This window comes from Arachis hypogaea, chromosome 5 (genome assembly GCF_003086295.3).
Source record: "Arachis hypogaea cultivar Tifrunner chromosome 5, arahy.Tifrunner.gnm2.J5K5, whole genome shotgun sequence".
NCBI classification, from domain to species: Eukaryota; Viridiplantae; Streptophyta; class Magnoliopsida; order Fabales; family Fabaceae; genus Arachis; species Arachis hypogaea.
The window spans coordinates 100,131,255-100,151,941 of NC_092040.1; the positions used below are offsets into that span (position 1 = coordinate 100,131,255).

The window sequence follows — 20,687 nt, forward strand, 5'->3', positions numbered from 1 at the left end:
GTCTTCATTTGCAGTTACTAGAACAGAAAAAGGCATCTGAAAGCTACTCATTTCTCAATATATAAAATGTTAACAAATAAAGAAAAGGTTACTAATAGAGACTAATGTCGATGCAATGTTATTCAACCTTCAAGGTTTAAGTTTTTTTTCATCTTCCAGCGTATAGAAACAAAGAAAATATATATACATTGTAATCTTTACCCTAACAGATTAGTTGAACACCAAGGATGACTTCATTTATATTAAATAACACCTGCTTTATTATGTCAAGGGTCTCCAACCGATGTTCTTTCACATAAGGAAGTATGAAATCGTGTGTGCTCAGAAACATTTGTAGCTTTAAGGTTGTTTGTTTACATTGAATAATCAAAATGAACAGATACCAAATAAGGCAAACTTCAAGTATATCTTTCAGTTGTGGGACTATCAGTTTTCCAAATTAAAATGTTCTTGAAGAAAGTCTCATGACATAAAATTAGTCTGTCATCTGGGTTTGGAGCAAGCACACTAATATAAGAATGAATAAAGATATCAGATTGAAATGAAAGCTCTAGATGAGTACTTTTTGTGAGGCCTATAAATATTACTCCTAACAGAGTATGGTTAATCACTGCTCCTAATTATATGTTATCTATTTCCAAGAATACTCCTAAAAGAGAAACTCAGGCAAACATCTATAATACCAGATGAATAAGAAGTGAAATTTAAACTGAAACAAGTACGACATATGAATGCATTCATGAGTGTCATCACCTAAGATACATTTTCCTCAAAACTTCATTAGAAAATAGGGAGAAGGAATCTTGTCTATCTTCACTCTGAATCTTATCCATTCTCTTTAAGTTCAAAACTTATAAGAGTGTAAGATTAGTTGTAACTTACCATAACATAGACATGTGTGGGATTTAAAAGATCTAGTATTCTTCGATAGTGAGTTATCATCATCAAAGAATTCTTTGGGGTCAGTATACGATTGACTGCACTTGCAAAATCTCTGAGTGCATCAACATCCAATCCAGAATCAATTTTGTCCAGAATAGCCAAGTCTACCCCCAAAACCTGCATCATGGATAGATGTAAAATTCAAGAAGTTAGCAACACCAGAAATTTCAACAGGGAACCGGAAAACTCATAAAAAGATTCACTAGTGACTGCTCCTTGGGTTCCATTTAGGGACCAATATAGTGAAATTGGAATCTGGAAGACCAAATTGGATAATGGCATGAATTCTAGGGACCAGAATTTACTCAATAAATGGATCACCACCATAATTATATGCATATTTCTATTTCTTGTTATTAACCACTTTGGCACCATCCGATTATTGTAAACAATCCCGTCGAATTGGGATAATTTTTATGAAATTGGTATAGGGATATGGCAAGAGATTTGGAGTTGCATAGAGGATACCACTGGAATTTTGCATTTTAACATAAAACTACATAACATTCTTTTGTATAAAGATAATAGTTGAATCAAAATTTTGTATATTTCTTATAACTGATTTTGTATGAGCGAATCAGCGAATCCACAAGTTCAATTCTCATATAAAGTAAGAGATGGCGCAGCAGTATGGAAAGCAGTAAATAATTCCACAACTACGTAGTTACTTATCGCTAAAACATGAACTAAAAATAAAATGACGAAAATAGTGAAGAAAGAGACAGGATTAGGAAAGTGTGTGGTAGTTTCAGGGTTGATTGACTGTGCCTAATTGGTCGTGAAAACATGCAGCCCATTTTGTTTGTGGATGACTCATGATCTATAGTATACTTTTCCATGGCCGTGGTCAATATTCAATACCTCCTCAACTGAAGAAATGAAAAATGAAAGAGAGTGATGGGAACCGTGGCCACTGTTTTCCTATGAACTCAATTGTCCCGGTCATGCGCGTCTAGCTTCCATAATCCATATCCGAATACATTTTAACTATACATAAAGATATAGTCAAAGTCTTCAAACAATAGTAGACTGCAATTGAAAGCTTAAGCTCCAAAAAAAAAAAAAAAGATGACATGATAAGTTCACCTTTCCTCTCCAAACTCCACCGTCTCTCAGCCTTTAAAGTGAAACATTCCAAATGAAACAAAGAACACTTTTATCCACCTTAAGTTCCTTTTATTCTTTTCCCCTTATTATTCGCTCGTACATAATAATCTTTTTCCTTCTTCTAACAAGAAGCACTGTGTGTTCTGTGAATCCAAAGTTCCAAGCATGTGAGCCCAAAACTTGTGGTGGCGATACTAATCACCAAAACATAAGCTTTCCCTTCTACATCATATCAAAACAAAACTCCTACTGTGGTCTCCCTGATTTCGGTCTCACCTGTTCTCACGATGGCTTCCCAATCGTAAATCTCGCAGGAGATCTATACACTGTCCAAAACATTTTCTACAACAACCAATCACTTCGAGTGTCCATCCCTGCGCTTTCGGGGCTAAGTACCACGGAATGTATTGCCCCGGTGAGAAACTTCACCGGCCACAGCAAAAGGTTCAGTGTTGCTTCGAAGCAGAAGCAAGTGTTGCTGTTTTATGGCTGTGAAAACATGCAAGAGCATAGTATTGGGTGTTCAGCTGAAAACAGAACAAGATCGGTTGTGGCGCTTTATGGGGATGACGTTGACAATTTGAAGTTGGCGTTGAAGAATTGCAGGGGGACGGTGAGAGTAACGAGGGTGGAAGATGAGAAAGGAGGGGTTGAAGAGGCGCTGAGAAGAGGGTTTTTGATGAATTGGACGGCCAAAAATTGCAGCGAGTGCTCGAACAGTGGTGGGAGGTGTGGGTTCGACGAAGAAGACTATGCTTTCAGGTGCCATTGTCGGGATAGAATTGACTCGGAGAGTTGTTATTCAGAACCAGGTGTGTCCATACTCCTCTCTGACTCTACCTAAAAACAAAAATACATAAATGTTGTAAAATAAATAAGATATAAAATAAAGATGTGTAAATAGATAGTTTTAATAATAATTTTTACTACATCAATATTTTATACTAATAAAAATGTATTAATTATATACATTAATATTTATATACTAACACTAAGAAAAAAAGAGAAAAAAAATAAAATTTATTATAGTGTATGAAAGAAGAAAGAGATAAGAATATTTGTTATTGTTGTGTGTATGAAAGTGAAACTATATTTCACTATTTATAAAGGTAACATGCTTGCTTTTTCAATACCTCTTTAATGTCATTCACTTTAGAGAATATGAACCGTCCATAATGAATGGGCATCCGCATCATCACCGTATCACAACACTCCTCTTTGGATGACTATTCAGGATTATACCTCGTTAAACTTTACTAAAGAAAAACTCAGTGAAAAAAAAACCTTAGTGAAGAAAAAAGAGTACAATATCTTTTGTGATAGAGACTGCCTTATTAAAAACCTTGTTAAAAAAAACCCAATGGAAAAAAAACCTGACCAAAAAAAAAAGAGTACAATCTCTCCCTCTTGTCGACATCATTTAATATCTCGAAATGGGTGCATTCCAATCTCATGTACCAATCTTTCAAAGGAGGATTTTGTGAGTGACTTTGTAAATAAATCTGCCAGATTATCACTTGAGCGGATCTGTTGGATATCAATTGTCCCTTAATTTTGAAGATCGTGAGTGAAGAAGAATTTGGGAGAAATATGCTTTGTTATATCACATTTGATGTATCCGCCTTTAAGTTGAGCAATGCATGTTGTATTATCTTCAAACAGGACAGTTGGAGCTATCTTATGATCAATCAGTCCACATGATGACAGGATATATTAGATCAAACTCCTGAGCCAAAAATACTTGCAACTTACTTCATGTATCGCTAGTATTTCAGCATGATTAGAGGAGGTTGCTGCTATCATCTGTTTCGTGGACCTCTATGATATAGCTGTACCACCATACGTGAACAGGTATCCTATTTGAGATCTCCTTTTGTGTGGATCAAACAAGTATCCAACATGCATAGCCAACTAGTTGTAACTTGGATCCATAGGGATAAAACAATCCCATATCAACCGTTCCATGAAGATATCAAAAGATTTGTTTAATTTCACTCCAATGTATTCTGGTTGTAGAGAAACTATATCTTGCTAGTAAATTCATAGAAAATGACATATCGGGTCGTGTATTATTAGCAAGATATATTAGCACTCCAATGACACTAAGATATGGTAGTTTAGAACTAAGGATATCTCCATTTTCTTCTTTAGGATGGAATTGATCATTTTTCACATCTAAAAATCTTACGATCATTAGGGTACTCAAGGGATGTGATTTATCCATATAAAATCTTTTCAATATCTTCTCTGTGTATGTTGTTTGATGAATAAAGATCCCATTTTTTTATATGCTCGATCTGTAGGCCGAGACAAAATTTAGTCCTTCCAAGATCTTTCATCTCAAACTCTTCTTTTAGAGTTTTTATAATTGTTAGAATCTCTTTAGGAGTCCCAATGATATTTAAATCATCAGCGTACACAGCAATTATAATGAATCCAGATGCAGATTTCTTTATGAAAACACATGGATAGATATCATCATTATTGAATCCATTTTTGTCCAGATACTCAGTAAGACGATTATATCACATTTGTCCAGATTGCTTTAGACCATATAAAGATCTTTACAATTTGACTGAGTATAACCCTTGCGAATATTCATTGGATGGTTTAGATATCTTTAGTCCTTCAGGGACTTTCATATAGATATCCCGATCTAATGAGCCATATAAATAGACTGTTACCACATCCATTAAATGCATATGCAGTTTATGATATGCAGATAAACTGACCAAATAACGCAATGTTATCGCATCCGCTATAGGGAAATACATTTTTCATAATCTATAACGGACCTTTGTGAAAAACCTTGTGCCACAAGTCGAGTTTTGTAGCGCACAACTTCATTTTTCTCATTTCGTTTTCTCACAAATATCCATTGGTATCCAACAGGTTTTACATCTTCAGGTGTACGGACTACAGGTCCAAAGACTTCACGTTTTGCAAGTGAGTCTAATTCAGCCTTCATGGCTTCTTCCCATTTTGGCCAATCATTTCTTTGTCGACATTCTTCGACTGATCTTGCCTCAAGATCCTTATTTTCATGCATGATATTCAATGCTACATTATATGCAAATATTTCATTGACAATTGTCTTATTTCGGTCCCATTTCTCTCCTGTAAAGACATAATTTATCGAGATCTCATCATTTTCACAATTTTTAGGTACCTGAACGTCTTCTGGCATTAAAATTATATTAGAATTTTAGACAACTGCAGGTGTCTTTATTATATCTTTTTCAACAGGAATATTATTTACCTCTTTTCTCTTTCAAAGATTTTTGTCTTTTGAACCGACAGGCCTGCCACGCTTCTGGCGTGTATTTGCTTCGGTGGCAATTTGTCCAACTGGGACATCAATTCGAATTGGGGCATTTTCTGCTGGTTTATAAGATTCGGTTATTGTCTTTGTATCGAAAAAATGCATCAGGCAATTCATTTGCTATTCTTTGCAAATGTATAATCTTTTGAACTTCTAGTTCACATTGTCTTGATCGAGGATCTAAATGCATCAAGAATGATGCATTCCAATTAAGTTCCTTTTTCAGGAAGCTTATTCTCTCCCCCTAGATTCATCAAAATGATAATTCGCAAACTGGACTTTAAATACGTCTCCAGTTTGTATCTCAAGATACCTCACTATAGAGGAAGAATCATATCCAACATATATGCTGATTTTCTTTGGGGTCCCATTTTTAGTGCGATTAGGTGATGCAATAGGAACATATATCGCACAACCGAATATTCTTAAATAGAAAACATTTGGCTGCTAGCCAAAAACTTGCATAGGAGAGAACTGATGGTAACTCATTGACCTCAAACGAATAAGTGTTGCGGCATGTAAAATAGCATGCCCACAAACCGAGGTTGGGAGATTTGTTTTCAGAAGCAAGGGTTTAGCAATTAATTGGAGGCGTTTAATAAGTGATTCTGCTAACCCATTTTGTGTGTGAACATGAGTTACTGGATATTCAATACTTATTCCATCAGTCATACAATAAGCATCAAAAGTTTGGGAAGTAAATTCACCAGCATTATCAAGACAAATTGCTTTTCTAAAAATTGTACTTTTAATCAAATAATTTGAGCCAGTAATCTCGCAAACGCCGAGAAGACAATAAGCACACATGTGACCATCTCGAAGATGCGTCTATCAGGACCATAAAATATCTAAAAGATCCACATGGTGGATGAATAGGTCCACATATATCACCTTGAATCCTTTTTAGGAATTCAGGGAACTCAAATCCAATCTTTACTGGTGATGGCCTTAAAATTAACTTCCCTTGAGAACATGTAGCACAACAAAATTTACTAGATTTAAAAATCTTCTGGTTCTTTAGTGAATGTCCATGGGAGTTTTCAATAATTTTCCGCATCATGGTTGTTCCCGAATGACCCAATCGGTCGTGCCAAGTTATGAATTCATTTGGGTTAGTAAACTTCTGATTTTCAGTGGCATGTGATTCAATTGTACTAATTTTGGTATAATATAACCCAGATGAAAGTGAGGGCAACTTTTATAATATAATCTTTTTATTTGAATCATGAGTTGTGATATATAAGTACTCATGACTTTACTCATTCATAGTCTCAATATGATATCCATTTCGGCGAATATCTTTAAAACTCAACAAGTTTCTTAGAGACTTGGTAGACAATAGTGCATTTTTTATTATGAATTTTGTTCCTTCGGAAAACAAAATTATAGCTCTTCCGGAGCCTTCAATCACATTGCCTGAGTCAATAATAGTACTAACATATTCTTCTTTTGGCATAAGATGGGTAAAATATGTATCACTTTTGAGAATGGTGTGCGAACTAGCACTATCCGCAAGGCATACATCTTCATTATATATCCTTGCCATTTTTTTCAAAGACAAATAATAATAATAAAATGAGTAGTATGCACAGTTAAATTAAATACTTGATCGAAATTATTTTTTTAAGAAACACTATACATAAAAATAATGTCATATACTAAAATTTTATTTTAAAACTTGACACATTTAATGATTTCAAAATTCATAAACATTAATATTTCATTATTCATATACATCATATTTGAAACTTAAATACATATAAAATAAAAATTAACAATAAGTTCTTTACATTATTTATTTACATGGATACTTAATAATCCCACATATTAAACTATTCTATCATTGATCAAATGACTAATATTTCTTTCAGAATCCTCAAAGAAATCAGATACATCATAATGAGTGGTGAAATTTTTAGCATCATTTGAAACAAAATTCGTTTCCTTTCCTTTTTCGTCCTTTTATAAAGATACTTGATAAAGATCGACGAGGTGCCTTGGTGTACAACAGGTACGCGACCAATGACCCTTTCCACCACAACGAAAACACTTATCCTCTGTTGATTTATTTTACCCAATATTTCTTTCTTTATTTCACTTCTGGTGAGATCCTCTCTTTTGAATATAATTCCTTTTCCTTCCATAATTTTTCTTGTTGCCAAAACCTTGCCATTTACCTATTCTGGGGTAATGATTTGTCGCATTTACTTCAGAAAATGGGGCGGTGCCAGATGGGCGCGCTTCGTGATTCTTTAAGAGCAAGTCATTGTTGCATTCAGCAACAAGAAGGCAAGAAATTAATTCAAAATATTTTTAAATCCTTTTTCTCGATACTGCTGCTGCAGGAGCACATTCGACGCATGGAAGGTCGAGAAAGTTTTTTCTAACATATCATTATCAGATATCTTTTTCCCACATAATTTCATTCGCGATGTGATTCGAAACATTGCAGAATTATATTCATTTATGGAGTTAAAATCCTGTAGACGCAAGTATGTCCATTCATATTGGGTTTGAGGAAGTATCACCGTCTTTTGATAATTATACCTTTCTTCAAGGTCTTTCCAAAGATCTGTAGGATCTTTTAATGTGAGATATTCATTTTTCAATCTTTCGTCAAAATGATGACGAAGAAAAATCATGGCTTTGGTATTATCCTTCTAAGATGCATTATTTTCAGCCTTAATGATATCTCCAAGATCCATTGAATCAAGATGGATTTTCAGCATCTAATATCCATGATAAATAATTGGTACCAAATATATCAAGAGCATTAAATTCAAGATGAGAGAGTTTCGACATAATAAAAATTTGTTACTTTAGTCTTCCTAAAATTTGATTAGAGTATCATGCTGATAACATATTGTAAAATAAATAAGGAAGATGTACTAGATATAAAATAAATATGTATAAATAGATAGTTTTAATAATCATTTTTACCACATTAATATCTCACACTAATAGAAATGTATTAATTATATATATATATATATATATATATATATATATATATATATATATATATTAATACTTATATACTAGCACTCAAAAAGAAAGAGAAGATAGAAAATAGATTTTATTATAGTGTACGAAAGAAGAGAGAGATAAGAATATTTGTTATTATTGTGTGTGCCAAAGTGAAACTACATTTCACTATTTATAGAGGTAATATGCTTGCTTTTTTAATACCAGGTTAATATCATTCACTTTAGAGAATGTGAACCGCCTATAATAAATGGGCATCACATCATCATCTTAGCACAATAATAAAAACTTATTCATTAATAAATTATTGGTAGAATCGAACCGGTAATCGATCGAATCAAGGTTACTGATTTATTAATATATTGGTTTAATTAATAAATTATTAGTTGAATCGACAAAATTAATCTCACGTAAATAAAAAATATAAAATAGTCCAAAATCTAAAATTAAAATTTAAAATATATATATCTTCATTAATATTTTAAAAACAATAAAATTTCAACAAATTATAATCTTATTATTATTAAATAAGTATATAAAATTATAGTATTTTTTATAATAAAAATTTTTTAATTTTATTTTTATATTAAAATAAATATTTTTTATTTTAATAACTAACTAATTAGTTTATATTTATTATATTATTATATACTATATATATTTATTGAAAAATAATATAATAAATATCATATAATTATAAAAAAATCATTATATTGTAATTAATAAAAATATTTGATTTTTTTATTTATACGTATTTAATTATATTTATATTAATAATTATGAATAATAAAAAATATAATTAATTTAAATATAAGTGAGTATAAAATTAAAACAATATTGAAAAAATATTATATGTTTATTATATTATTAATAATTAATATTTAAAATAATAAAAAACAACATAATTTGATAACAAAGAGAGTATGTATACACAAAAGATACTTATATTCAGACTATATTTTTATTAATTTTGAAATTTTCTCAAACGGTTCGATTAAACAAATTTTTACCGGATTTGACCAATTTTATTTTTTAAACGATTCGAAAATTGAACCGAACTTATTAAAAATCCAATTTTTCAATTAAACCGGTCAGTAATATGGTCTGATTCTTACAATGATGCTCAAGCACCTCTCTCACTCTTATTCCCTAGATACCTCTTTTTTTTCCTCTTTCAATTTTTTCGCTATATTATGGTGAACTTTTGGTGTATTTTGTTTAAAATTTTATACTAATTATATCTTGTTTTAAAATTTTTCAATTTACAATAAAGTGATTGTGAAATCTAATATTTTTTTTGTTAAATACGCAGATCATCGATAATAATAAAAAATCGATAGTTTAGATTATTTAAATTAGTGTAAATAGGATTTTTTCTGTATTAAACTCAATAAAAAAGTACGAATATTTTTTAATGATTCTGGCAAATTAAATGTGAGATACAAGTTTATTAGCTTTGATTGTTGACAACAATTTAATAACAAATAGCAGCACATAAATAAATAAATGAATAATAGACCTCTGCACATAAATAATGAATCACAACACACAAACAATAAAACACAGCATAAACAAAAGATAAAACTTAGCACACATACAAACTTATAGCACTCAAACAATGAATGGCAGGATATAAATACAGAATTATATCACATAAACAATGAAAGTTAATACAAATAATGAATTTTAGGACTGAAATAATGAGCAAAGAAAATGATTATTCACAGCAATTTAATAACAGATAACAGCCCATAAACAATAAATCTCAGCACATAAATAATGAATCATAGCACACACAAATAATGAAATACATATAACACATAAAGAATGAAACTCAACACATATACAGAATCACAACATATAAACAATGAACCTCAACACACAAATATAAAATCACAACACATAAACAATGAAAATTAATACAAACAATAAACCACACACACAAATAGTGAATCTCAAAACTGAAATAATGAGCACAAAAAAATAAAGTTTAACACAAAAAATTAAGTTCAGTAGACAAAATATGAATCACAACACACAAACAATGACATTTCAACTTCATTGTTATATATTTCATTTACATTCTCCAACGTTTGTATCTTGTGTTCTTTTTTCTCCTTCTCCTTCTCATTTTTCTTCTTCTTCTTCTCCTTATTTTTTTTCTCTTTTTTTTATTATTGCAGTTATTGCTGTATTTTTTTCTTCTTTCTCTTTTTATTAATTTTATAATATTATGTATTTTTTTCTTTGTTTAATTTTTTTCTCTCAAAAATATTATGAAAAAATAAAATAAGAAAATAAAGAAGAAGCAGCAGAAGATGAAAAAGAGAAAGAGAAAGAATTTTGAATTATGCAAAATTATTAAAATAAAAATACACCGAAACATTTCTAAGATACACCAAAACGAGAATGGAACAGATTTATCACAATAATAATTCAAATTCAGAATTTTTACACTGAAATTTTGCTATAAATGCACAAAAATATTTTCTTTAATGTATTTTCTTTTTTTATTCCTTATTTCTTTCTTTCTTTTAGTTGAATGAATGTAGGTTTAGCATTTTTCAAGTAATTTTTTAACATTATGTATTTCTTCTTTTTCTTTGTTTGATTTTTTTTGTTTTTATTCTTTCTAAAAGAGTAAAACGAGAAGAAACTTGAGAAGGTAAAATAAGAAAAAAAAAGATGAATAAGAAAAGAAAAGAAGATGATTGATGATGGTGAAAAAGAAGATGATAAGAAGAAGAAAAAAGTTTTGAATTATACAAAATTTATTAGAATAAGAATGAACCAAAAAATTTTCACAATACACCGAAAGATTTCTAAAATAGACCGAAAGGTTTTCAAAATACACCGAATTGAGAATAGAAGATATTCATCACAATAATAATTTAGATTCATAATTTCTAAACCGAAATTTTGCTACAAATGCACAAAAGTATTTCCTTTAATAATGCATTTTTCTTCTTTTTTTTATTTTATTTCTTTATTTCTTTTAGTTTGATGAATATAGATTCATTCTCTTCCAAGTAATTTGTAGCATTATGTGTTTGTTCTTCTTATTTATTTAATTTTTTTATTTTTATTCTTATTAAGAGAGTAAAAAAAAAAGAAGAAACTTGAGAAAGTAACAACAAGGAAAAGATGAATAAGTAAAAAAAGAAGATGATGATGATGGTGAAAAAGTAGAAAAAACAACAACAAAAGTTAAAGAGGAGGAAGAGAAAGAGTTTTGAATTATGCATAATTTATCAAAATACAAATACACAAAAAAAATTTCACAGTACACCAAAAGATTTTTAAAATACACCAAAAGGTTTCCAAAATACACCGAATCGAGAATAGAACATATTCATCACAATAATAATTCAGATTCATAACTCCTACATCGAAATGTTGCTATAAATGCACAAAAGTGTTTCTTTTAATAATGCATTTTTTTCTTCTTTTTTTTTATCTTATTTCTTTCTTTCTTTTAATTTAATGAATGTAAGTTTCATTCTCTTCCAAGTAAATTTATAACATGATGTATTTCTTTTTCTTTTTTATTTGATTTTTTGTATTTATTCTTATTAAGAGAATAAAAAAGAAGAAACTTGAGAAGGTAAAACAAAAAAGAAAAGATGAATAAGAAAAAAATGATAATAATGGTGAAAAAAAAAGCAACAACAGAAGATAAGGACGAAAAAGCGGAAGAGTTTTGAATAATACACCTAAAAATTTTCACAATACACTGAAACATTTTCAAAATACACTGAAAGTTTTCCAAAACAATGTAATAGATTCATCACAATAATAATTCAGATTCATAACTCATACGCTGAATTTCTTTATTGATTGTGATACACAAACTCAATTTAAAAACAACACACAAAAATGACCGAATTATCAACAAAAACACATCCAAATCAATTTTGGATCAAGCAACGTCATCAATATGGCAAAAATTATACGATAATAATAATAATAACGACGACAACGATAACGATGATAATATAAGAAGAAGACGACGATGACTATAACGATGATGATCATGATGAAGAAGATGATAGAGGAGAAGGAGAAAAAAAAAGAAAAAAAATTCCAATGAAAAAATTAAAGACGGAGGGGGAGGAGGAGGAGGTAACGGCGATAATAAAAGAGAAAAATAATGAAAAATAAAAAGAAAAAGAAGAAGACAAAATATTAGGGATGACGAAAAAATGTGTGAAGTGAATTAAGTTAAAGAGATTTATGTGAACTTATTTATGTAAATAGTTTGTATGTGGAGAATAATTCTTACAAATAATATAGGTTTTAAATGCAATTAAAACTAATATAATTATCTATTATATAATATTGTAATGACTACGATGGTTACAAATAATAACATAAAACAACATAAATATTTGTATACTTAAATGCATTTTTCTAATTCTAAACGTCTATAATTATTTTAAAATATTAAATTTTTGTTTTTGTGATCTTATTACATAATACATTAAAAGAGATACCAAGGTAGTTTGAAGAAATATTTTCAAGTATTTAAAATTTTTCTATTTTTTCACACCATATTTTTATCTAAGATAGTATAGCTTACGTTCATTCTTTGTATGATTTTTTTTATTTATTTTCACCCTCATGACATTAATTTTTTTAGGTTATTCAATCATTTTCATATTTTTTTATATATAGGATACTATATGATTTTAATGTTAATATTATTTATCTTCAATAAATATAAATTGAGTAATAAACATAATTTTTGTATTCACTTATTCTTTATTTTTATATAGGATATTATATACTTTTAATGTTAATATTATTTTTTTTAATAGGTATAAATTGAATAATAAACATATTTTTTTTCTCTCCTTTCATATTCACTCATTCTTATGTTTACCATATAAATTAACTTTCAATTCACATTTATTCTTTATCTCCTCTTTTCATATAATTTCATATCTTTTATTCTTTCTTTTTTTTTATTCTTACTAATATTTTGCATAAGTATTTGCATTGAAGAATATAATTAATGACCATAGCTCTCTTTTAATTTGCTAAACATGTGTATTAGGTGATAAATTCTTAAAACACTAGAATATATCATATCCTTTGCAATTTTATTTTAGTTTTTTAATATTTGATCTAATTGTATTCATTAGTCATATCATTTATATATAACTTTTTTTTAACAATTTATACTATTTAATATTATTTAGGGATAATATTGTTAAAAATACATGGTATTATCATAATTTATGAAAAATAAAATCAAACAATTAAATTTTAATTTTAACCATTGAAATATCATATTCAAACTTGCATTTTATCTAAGAATTTTATACTTGTACTATAGTATTGAAATATAATCTAAAAAAGAATAAAAAACAAAATAACTATTTAAAAGAAGAAAAACTAGGATGACAATATAAAGTCAAATAAAAAAATTTGAATTGAGTATTTTTGCATTTTTTCTTAAAGTTCAATTTATGTATAAATTTAAAATTAATTTATATATTTCATAAAGTATATATCTATTTATTGTTGTGCAAGGTGCAAGTCTAAATCTAATAATATATTAAAATAGAGTCTAAGATAGTCTCCTAATATAATCTTAACTTTTTTATTTTTTTAATATTATATTTATGCCACGTTAGCTTAAGTAGCGAATTGACACAATACTACTTATTTAGTTGAATTATTTTTCAATCTTTTTATTTTTAATTGAATTGATTTTTTATCCTTTTGTCTTTCCTTTTTATATGCTTCATTATTATACTCCTGATAACTAAATTTTCTAAAAATTTAAGACTAATATAATAATAGTGTATGACAATTATGTCTAATTTATTTGTGTTGAAAATTGTTCTTGTGAAATTACTGAATTGGTCTTAAAATTTTTTAAAAACTAACCGTCAACAGTATATTTGATGTAAATCAAAAATTTTTTGGACAAATTAAAATAAAATAAACTTAGAGGAATTTTTAAAATTTTTGACAAAATTTAGAGACAAAAAATATATTCTATCCTTAATCTTTTAATACAAAAACATATAATAGAAACTTATACAGATATTATATTGGCCCCAATAAGTAATAACATTGTGTTGCTGTTTAGTTTGGATGATGCAGTACAGCTTCTAGGAAGAAAATTTAAAACACAGGATATATCTTTTGTATCTTATTTTGTATGGAAATTGACATCTTATTGGACCTTCAATTTATTAGAAATAGAACTTAGGAAGTTCCATAAACTATAAGTTGACTCACCAATCTTCATATTATTTTGTATTTATTTTGGTCTATTTTGAAGATGCTGGCCTGCAATAAATTAAACGGCATCCATTGTCAACACTTACAGGAAATAAATTCTTCCTTTGCTCAGTTTGCTGGTATTGTTGCAAAACATACATATGAATGTCCTGTTCTTGCTCACACGCCTATCATTTTCTACTGCCACAGTAAGATTGAAGATTACAAATTTTTAAGATTCTATCCCATTCTCACCTCAATACCAAACTCAGCTAAAAATTTCTACCCTGTTCCCACCTGTTAATTAAACAAATTACAACATTTGGAAGAATCCCGTTAGGGAGCCAATAGAGTATTTGTACAATGTGTATAATGGACTATTTATTTGGCCCAATATGAGTTAAAAAATGAACATCCAGGATAAAATACTACTAATTTCTCAAACACAATACACCCATACTATTCAGAATAACCATCTGGGTACTGATATCCTATTGAATCAAATATTCCTATACCCCCATTGTACACATTGTATAGATACTCCATTGGCTTCCTATACTTCCTCCATTTGGAATGGGATTAGTTCTGGAAACTTAAATCTTTAGCCACTGCCACCTACTTATTTCTTCTGTAATTTAAAGTGCATAATTGATTGGTTTGGTAATCTGAATTTAGAAACCTATGGTAGAGGTCAAAATGTTATTGTCTATTTACTAACTTTAAGTTGATGATATGGCAATAAGTTATTAGGCTATTAGCTACAGCTTGTTCTATTTAGCTGATGCAAAATAGATAACTAGTTTATGTTATGTTAATGCATTCAACTTTAAGCCATTATTAAATAACAAGTTGATGCTGATGAAGTACCTACGGCAAAATATAAATTAAAATTGTATGATCTATGCCGTTTCTCGATTTGCTGTCATTTTATTCATACTAGACTTCTTTAATGAAGTTGACTCTTAACAGTTCCCTTGGTACTCAACATCTGATAATTCATTTAGATGAACCAAATCACAATTCACAATTACACCTCTAGTTGTGATGATTACCTTGATAGAGATCAATCATCAAAGTCAAGGTCAGGGTAAATTATGTGTTCCCTGCCTTGCATGGATTTGTTTATTTCTCAGTTAACTGTCTCAACTTCCTACTTCCTATCTGGGATCCAGGCTACTTTAATGTTGACATACTTTTTTTAAATGTAGCTATGCGTCTGAAGTGAACTTTCTGAAAGAGATAGTTAAATAATCCATTCTATTAATAAATTCATTTCGAAAACAAATTTTAATTAGCAAGTAGATGTTGATATGCACCTATGGCCAAATGAAAATTGTAATTAAGCATGAAACATGTCATTGCTGCATACGCTGTGTCATTTTGGTCATCATAGAATTTTAAGATGGTGAAGACTTGGTCCAGAGATGTAAAAGCTAAATGAATAAAGGTAGGTAGGAAGAAAAATGTGAGAAACACGCGTCTTGTTTTCTTTTGTTTGGTTATGTCATATGTGTGTTGTTTTCCATTACTAAAGAAAAAGGAATATAAACAATCACAAGGGAAATGATGAGGAAAAGCTATTAAAGTAGTACTAGCGCTGAACATAAAAGGAAAATAGTAGTTCAGCTCACAATTTTAAATATTAAACATTATATTTGTTATCATTGATTTTGTATTAGCGCAGCAGTATGAAAAGCAGTAAATGATATCCCGACTTCGTAGTTATTTTATTGCGAAAAATGAAGTAATAAAGAAAAAAACTTGAAAACGAGTGAAGAAAGACATGGGAAAGTGGGTGGTAGTTTCGGGGTTGACTGACTCTGCCTAATTGGTCGTTAAACCATGCAGCCCATTTTGTTTGTGGATGACTCATGACTTATAGTAGTTTTCGAATGGGCGTGGTCAACACTCAACACCTCCCTCAACTGGAAAATGAAAAATGAGAGAGAGTGATGGGAACCGTGGCCATTATTTCCTAAGAACTTCACACCATCAGACTAATAAGTGGTCTTCCTAATGCTTCCTGCGTACACAGTACTGTGCAAATAGATAAATAAAAGTGTTGTAAGGTGTATCGAGTTTTTTGAAGAATGGATTGGCACGTCCATAGCGAACTCCCCATGGTGCTTGCATGCATAGGGACCGTCATCTCTTTGTTGCTGACAGCCGCTTTGCCACCATCCCTCTCCCAATCACCACCTTCCAATCACTCCCTCTGTAAGCATCCATATGAGTGTGGCGAATACAAATTATACTACCCTTTCTGGGGGGAAGACAGACCAGTCCAGTGTGGCGGCGACAAAAAACTCAAGCTTTCATGCGGGACGGAGAGTGGTAAATACGGCGGGGAGATCGATTACGCTTATATTGAAACGGACTCACAACGTTTCAAAGTGGTGGGAAATGATGACCCCCTAAATACTACTTTTACATTGGTGCCCTTGCCAGTCGCTGACGGAGAACATGATGTTTGCTCTATGAATTTCAATTACTCTCTGAATTACCTTCCATTCACCTATAACCAAATAGTGCACAACATCACCATATTCTATGATTGCACCTACTCTCGGGATTATCAAAGCCTAGGGTGCGGGGGTAGCGGTGGTGATGTTGTGTATTATAATGGTACGGAAAAAGAGGTGCTGGCAAGTCATCAAGAGCTTAAGGATTGCCAACATCGTATCCAAGTGGCCGCTGAGGCTGTTGAGTTGAACGGGGTCGGAGTTGATGATGCTTTTCCTCTGTATTTCGGTAAAGGTGTCTCGGTGAGCTACACTTATTCTCAAGATTGTATGAGATGCGTGGACAGTGGAGGAAGTTGCGGGAGGAACGATACGCATGCATTTACCTGCTATTGCCCTGATGGATCTATTGCCCTCCCATGTTCTCATCCTGTTCCTGCTCCTGATCCTCCTCCTGGTCCTCGTGCCAATTATCGTTCTCAAGAAAAGAGTATGTCTTTACTGTTCCCAGATATCTTTCTGATTCAATTTCTTACATTAATCATGAACTTTTATCCTTCATTTTACCAAGTTGGGCATGGATTAAAGATTAGAATTTTATGATTCGATCCCTTTTTGCCCCAAGCATTGGATCATCGTTGGATCCTCAACAGGCGGTAGAAACCTCTAGTGTAGTGCTAGGTAATGAGTAGGAAACCTCCAATCCTCAAACAGAAGAGAGAAAACAGTATGTCAAATTGTCAATCCTTTTTTCTTTTAATTTTTTTTATTTATACTGGAAGTGCCTGTTGTTTCATTATAGATGTTAAGTGGAAATTAATTTAGTTAGAGATTACTCTCCCATTAATTTTAACAATAATTGAGTAGTATGGAAGACATGAGTTTGTAGCCATAGAATGTTGAGTAGTATTAACTTTTAGATAGATAGATAGATAGATAGATTCATCATTTGTGAAAATGATAGAAATCTGAAATCTCTAAATAATTATACCATATATAAGCTTGTCTAAGGAACTTCATCGTGACTTCTAACTCTTTAATTGTAATAGTTTTAGTTAGGCCACACCATCTGCTATTTTTTGCCCCACTGTAAAAGGATTTTTTTTTCTTTTGTTGGCACGGGGCAAAGAATGAAGTTGCCACAGAAAGTCTAAGTTTCTAAGAAGCCTTCATTCGAGTGATATGCGTATATTTATGGACTCAGGAAGGCGTTGTATAGATACTTGTGTGGACTAAAAGTATAGGTGATTATATGTGCAAAATTTTCTGCTTTGAATATTGGAATCATTGAACTTAATTCTGCTCTGGGGCTCACTGTTACTGTTGCAGGTAATGGATGGACCTGGCAAAAGAAAGTCATTATTGGTAATACATCCAAGGCTTTCCTTTCATATTTTTCTTATGATGTTTCGTATTATATTGGCCAGAATATAAAGAAATCATCAACTCTTCACTGAATAATCGTGTTTATTCAATGGATAAACAAGTGCTAATTCTTAAGACCATTTTTTTCCTTTTGTTAAGTATGAAAAAAATTTAAATTTTTATATCCTTTACAACACTTTTTTCTTAAATTGGAAATAACAAACAAAATCAAATAGCAGTTACTTTGGGATTATTGCTTAGCCTTCATTCAGTATGCATAGCAATGGACAATGACTCTTTCATGATCTGAACATTTATATTTACATTTTGACTACGGCATCTGTCCACTTCAACTGTTTTTCGATTGTTCACATTAACCATGAAATGGTTTCTGTCCATTACAAGCCAAACATCATAACTTTCTTAAGGAAGATCCCAGAAGTATAACAGACTACACTTATTTATTTTGGTTTTTTCTTTCATAACAAACGTTTATAGAAATTAAAAGCATATTAGATGTTCCTCTGATTCTTTAAAATTTTGCTAATTAACAGGTGCTACAGCAGCTGCAGTAATTGCAGGATTATTGAGTATTTGTTATTTTACCTACATGTCACCAGCATCACAAGAAAAATACTGCTTTCCAACAAAGGGTAACCAAGATATTGAAACTTTCTTAAAAAATCATGGAGTGTTAACTACAAAAAGATATAAATTCTCTGATGTGAAGAAAATGACCAACTCCTTCAAAGTTAAACTAGGACAAGGTGGTTTTGGTGTTGTATACAAGGGAAAGTTATCCAATGATTTTGATGTGGCAGTCAAAATGTTGAATCCATCCAAAGGAAATGGTGAAGAATTTATTAACGAGGTAGCTAGCATTAGTAGAACTTCTCATGTTAATGTTGTCGCCCTTCTTGGATTTTGCTTAGAAGGTCACAAGAAAGTTCTCATCTATGAATTTATGTCCAATGGTTCCCTTGACAATTTTATTTACAAAAAGAACCCTAAGAATACACCACTCTTGAGCTGGGATAATTTATATCAAATTTCCATAGGGATTGCTAGAGGATTGGAGTATTTGCACAGAGGATGCAACATTCTTATTTTACATTTTGACATAAAACCACATAATATTCTTTTGGATGAAAACTTTTGTCCTAAGATATCAGATTTTGGGCTAGCAAAACTTTGTCCTAGAAAAGAAAGTCATATTTCAGTGTCCGAAACTAGAGGAACAATAGGGTACATAGCTCCAGAAGTGTGGAGTAGACATCTCGGCAGAGTTTCACATAAATCTGATGTTTATAGCTATGGAATGATGCTTCTAGAAATGGTAGGAATGAAGGAGAACATCCTTGCAAAGACAAGTCACACAAGCGAGATGTACTTCCCTGATTGGATATACAAAAGGCTTGATCAAGGAACTCAACTGGGACCTGATGATGATGGGGAAGTGGCCATAGAGGAAGATGATGTTGTTAAGAAAATGACAATGGTGGGTTTATGGTGCATTCAACCAATTCCAAATGACAGACCAACAATGAGTAGAGTTGTAGAAATGTTGGAAGGCAGCATGAATTCCCTGGAAATGCCACCAAGACCTGTTCTGTCTTCAATAAGAGTGGCGGTAGAATCTTCTTCTAATGTTTTATCGTTGGTAGAATCTTCTTCTGTTGTATCAGTTGTAGAATCTTCTGCTAGTGTAACTTAGATGCATTACATTGTACTCCCTCTATTGTCTATGTGTACCAAGCACACATAGCTACTTGAATGTTTTCACTGAAAAAAAAAACCGTTAGCTAATGAAAGACGAAAATTAGCAGCAGGAAAGTTACAAAGCAACAGTTGTGCTTTTGCCTCTTACCATTAATTGTTGTCATCTTTTTTACTTTCTCATGTTTCAGTGAAGCCTCTTCGTGAAGCTTCGATCTTACGTTCGGTTCTTGATGAATAGGGGCATAGGCTCCTAAAACTTGACTCCTAAGAATATAAAGTGTTGCAATAGAAGGTGCTCAAGGATATGTTGCAAATTGAAACAAAGAATTGCCATTTTGATCAATTGAATACGACGAGAACTAGTAACGAGTGTCTACAAAGAAACTTGGATTTAATTGGACAAAACTAATCTACTAAAGAAAGGTTGTAAAAAAGCCACAACCAGCTATGTTTATTAATTCTTCTATCTTTTTGTTATATTTGAAATTATCTGTTGTTCATACTCTGGATTACCCTCTCTTAATATATAACCAAACAGTCCACAACAGAGA

General features: G+C 30.8%; 1 protein-coding gene across 3 annotated transcripts; it reads left to right on the top strand.

Annotated features, from left to right (window-relative positions):
• Window positions 1-1,457: 1,457 nt before the first annotated feature.
• Window positions 1,458-20,262, top strand: LOC112802248 (LEAF RUST 10 DISEASE-RESISTANCE LOCUS RECEPTOR-LIKE PROTEIN KINASE-like 2.4). 3 transcript variants are annotated; one of them, XM_072237608.1, is made up of 3 exons: window positions 1,458-2,861; window positions 18,382-18,417; window positions 18,972-20,262. In XM_072237608.1, the coding sequence occupies exons 1-3, from the start codon at window positions 2,081-2,083 to the stop codon at window positions 20,129-20,131; spliced, it is 1,977 nt and encodes a 658-aa protein (XP_072093709.1). In that variant the 5' UTR covers window positions 1,458-2,080; the 3' UTR covers window positions 20,132-20,262. The 3 variants fall into 3 exon arrangements, with proteins under 3 accessions (XP_072093709.1, XP_025701153.1, XP_025701152.1); XM_025845367.3 differs by lacking the exon at window positions 1,458-2,861 and adding an exon at window positions 16,447-17,542; XM_025845368.3 differs by lacking the exons at window positions 1,458-2,861; window positions 18,382-18,417 and adding an exon at window positions 16,424-17,542.
• The last annotated feature ends 425 nt before the right edge of the window (window positions 20,263-20,687 follow it).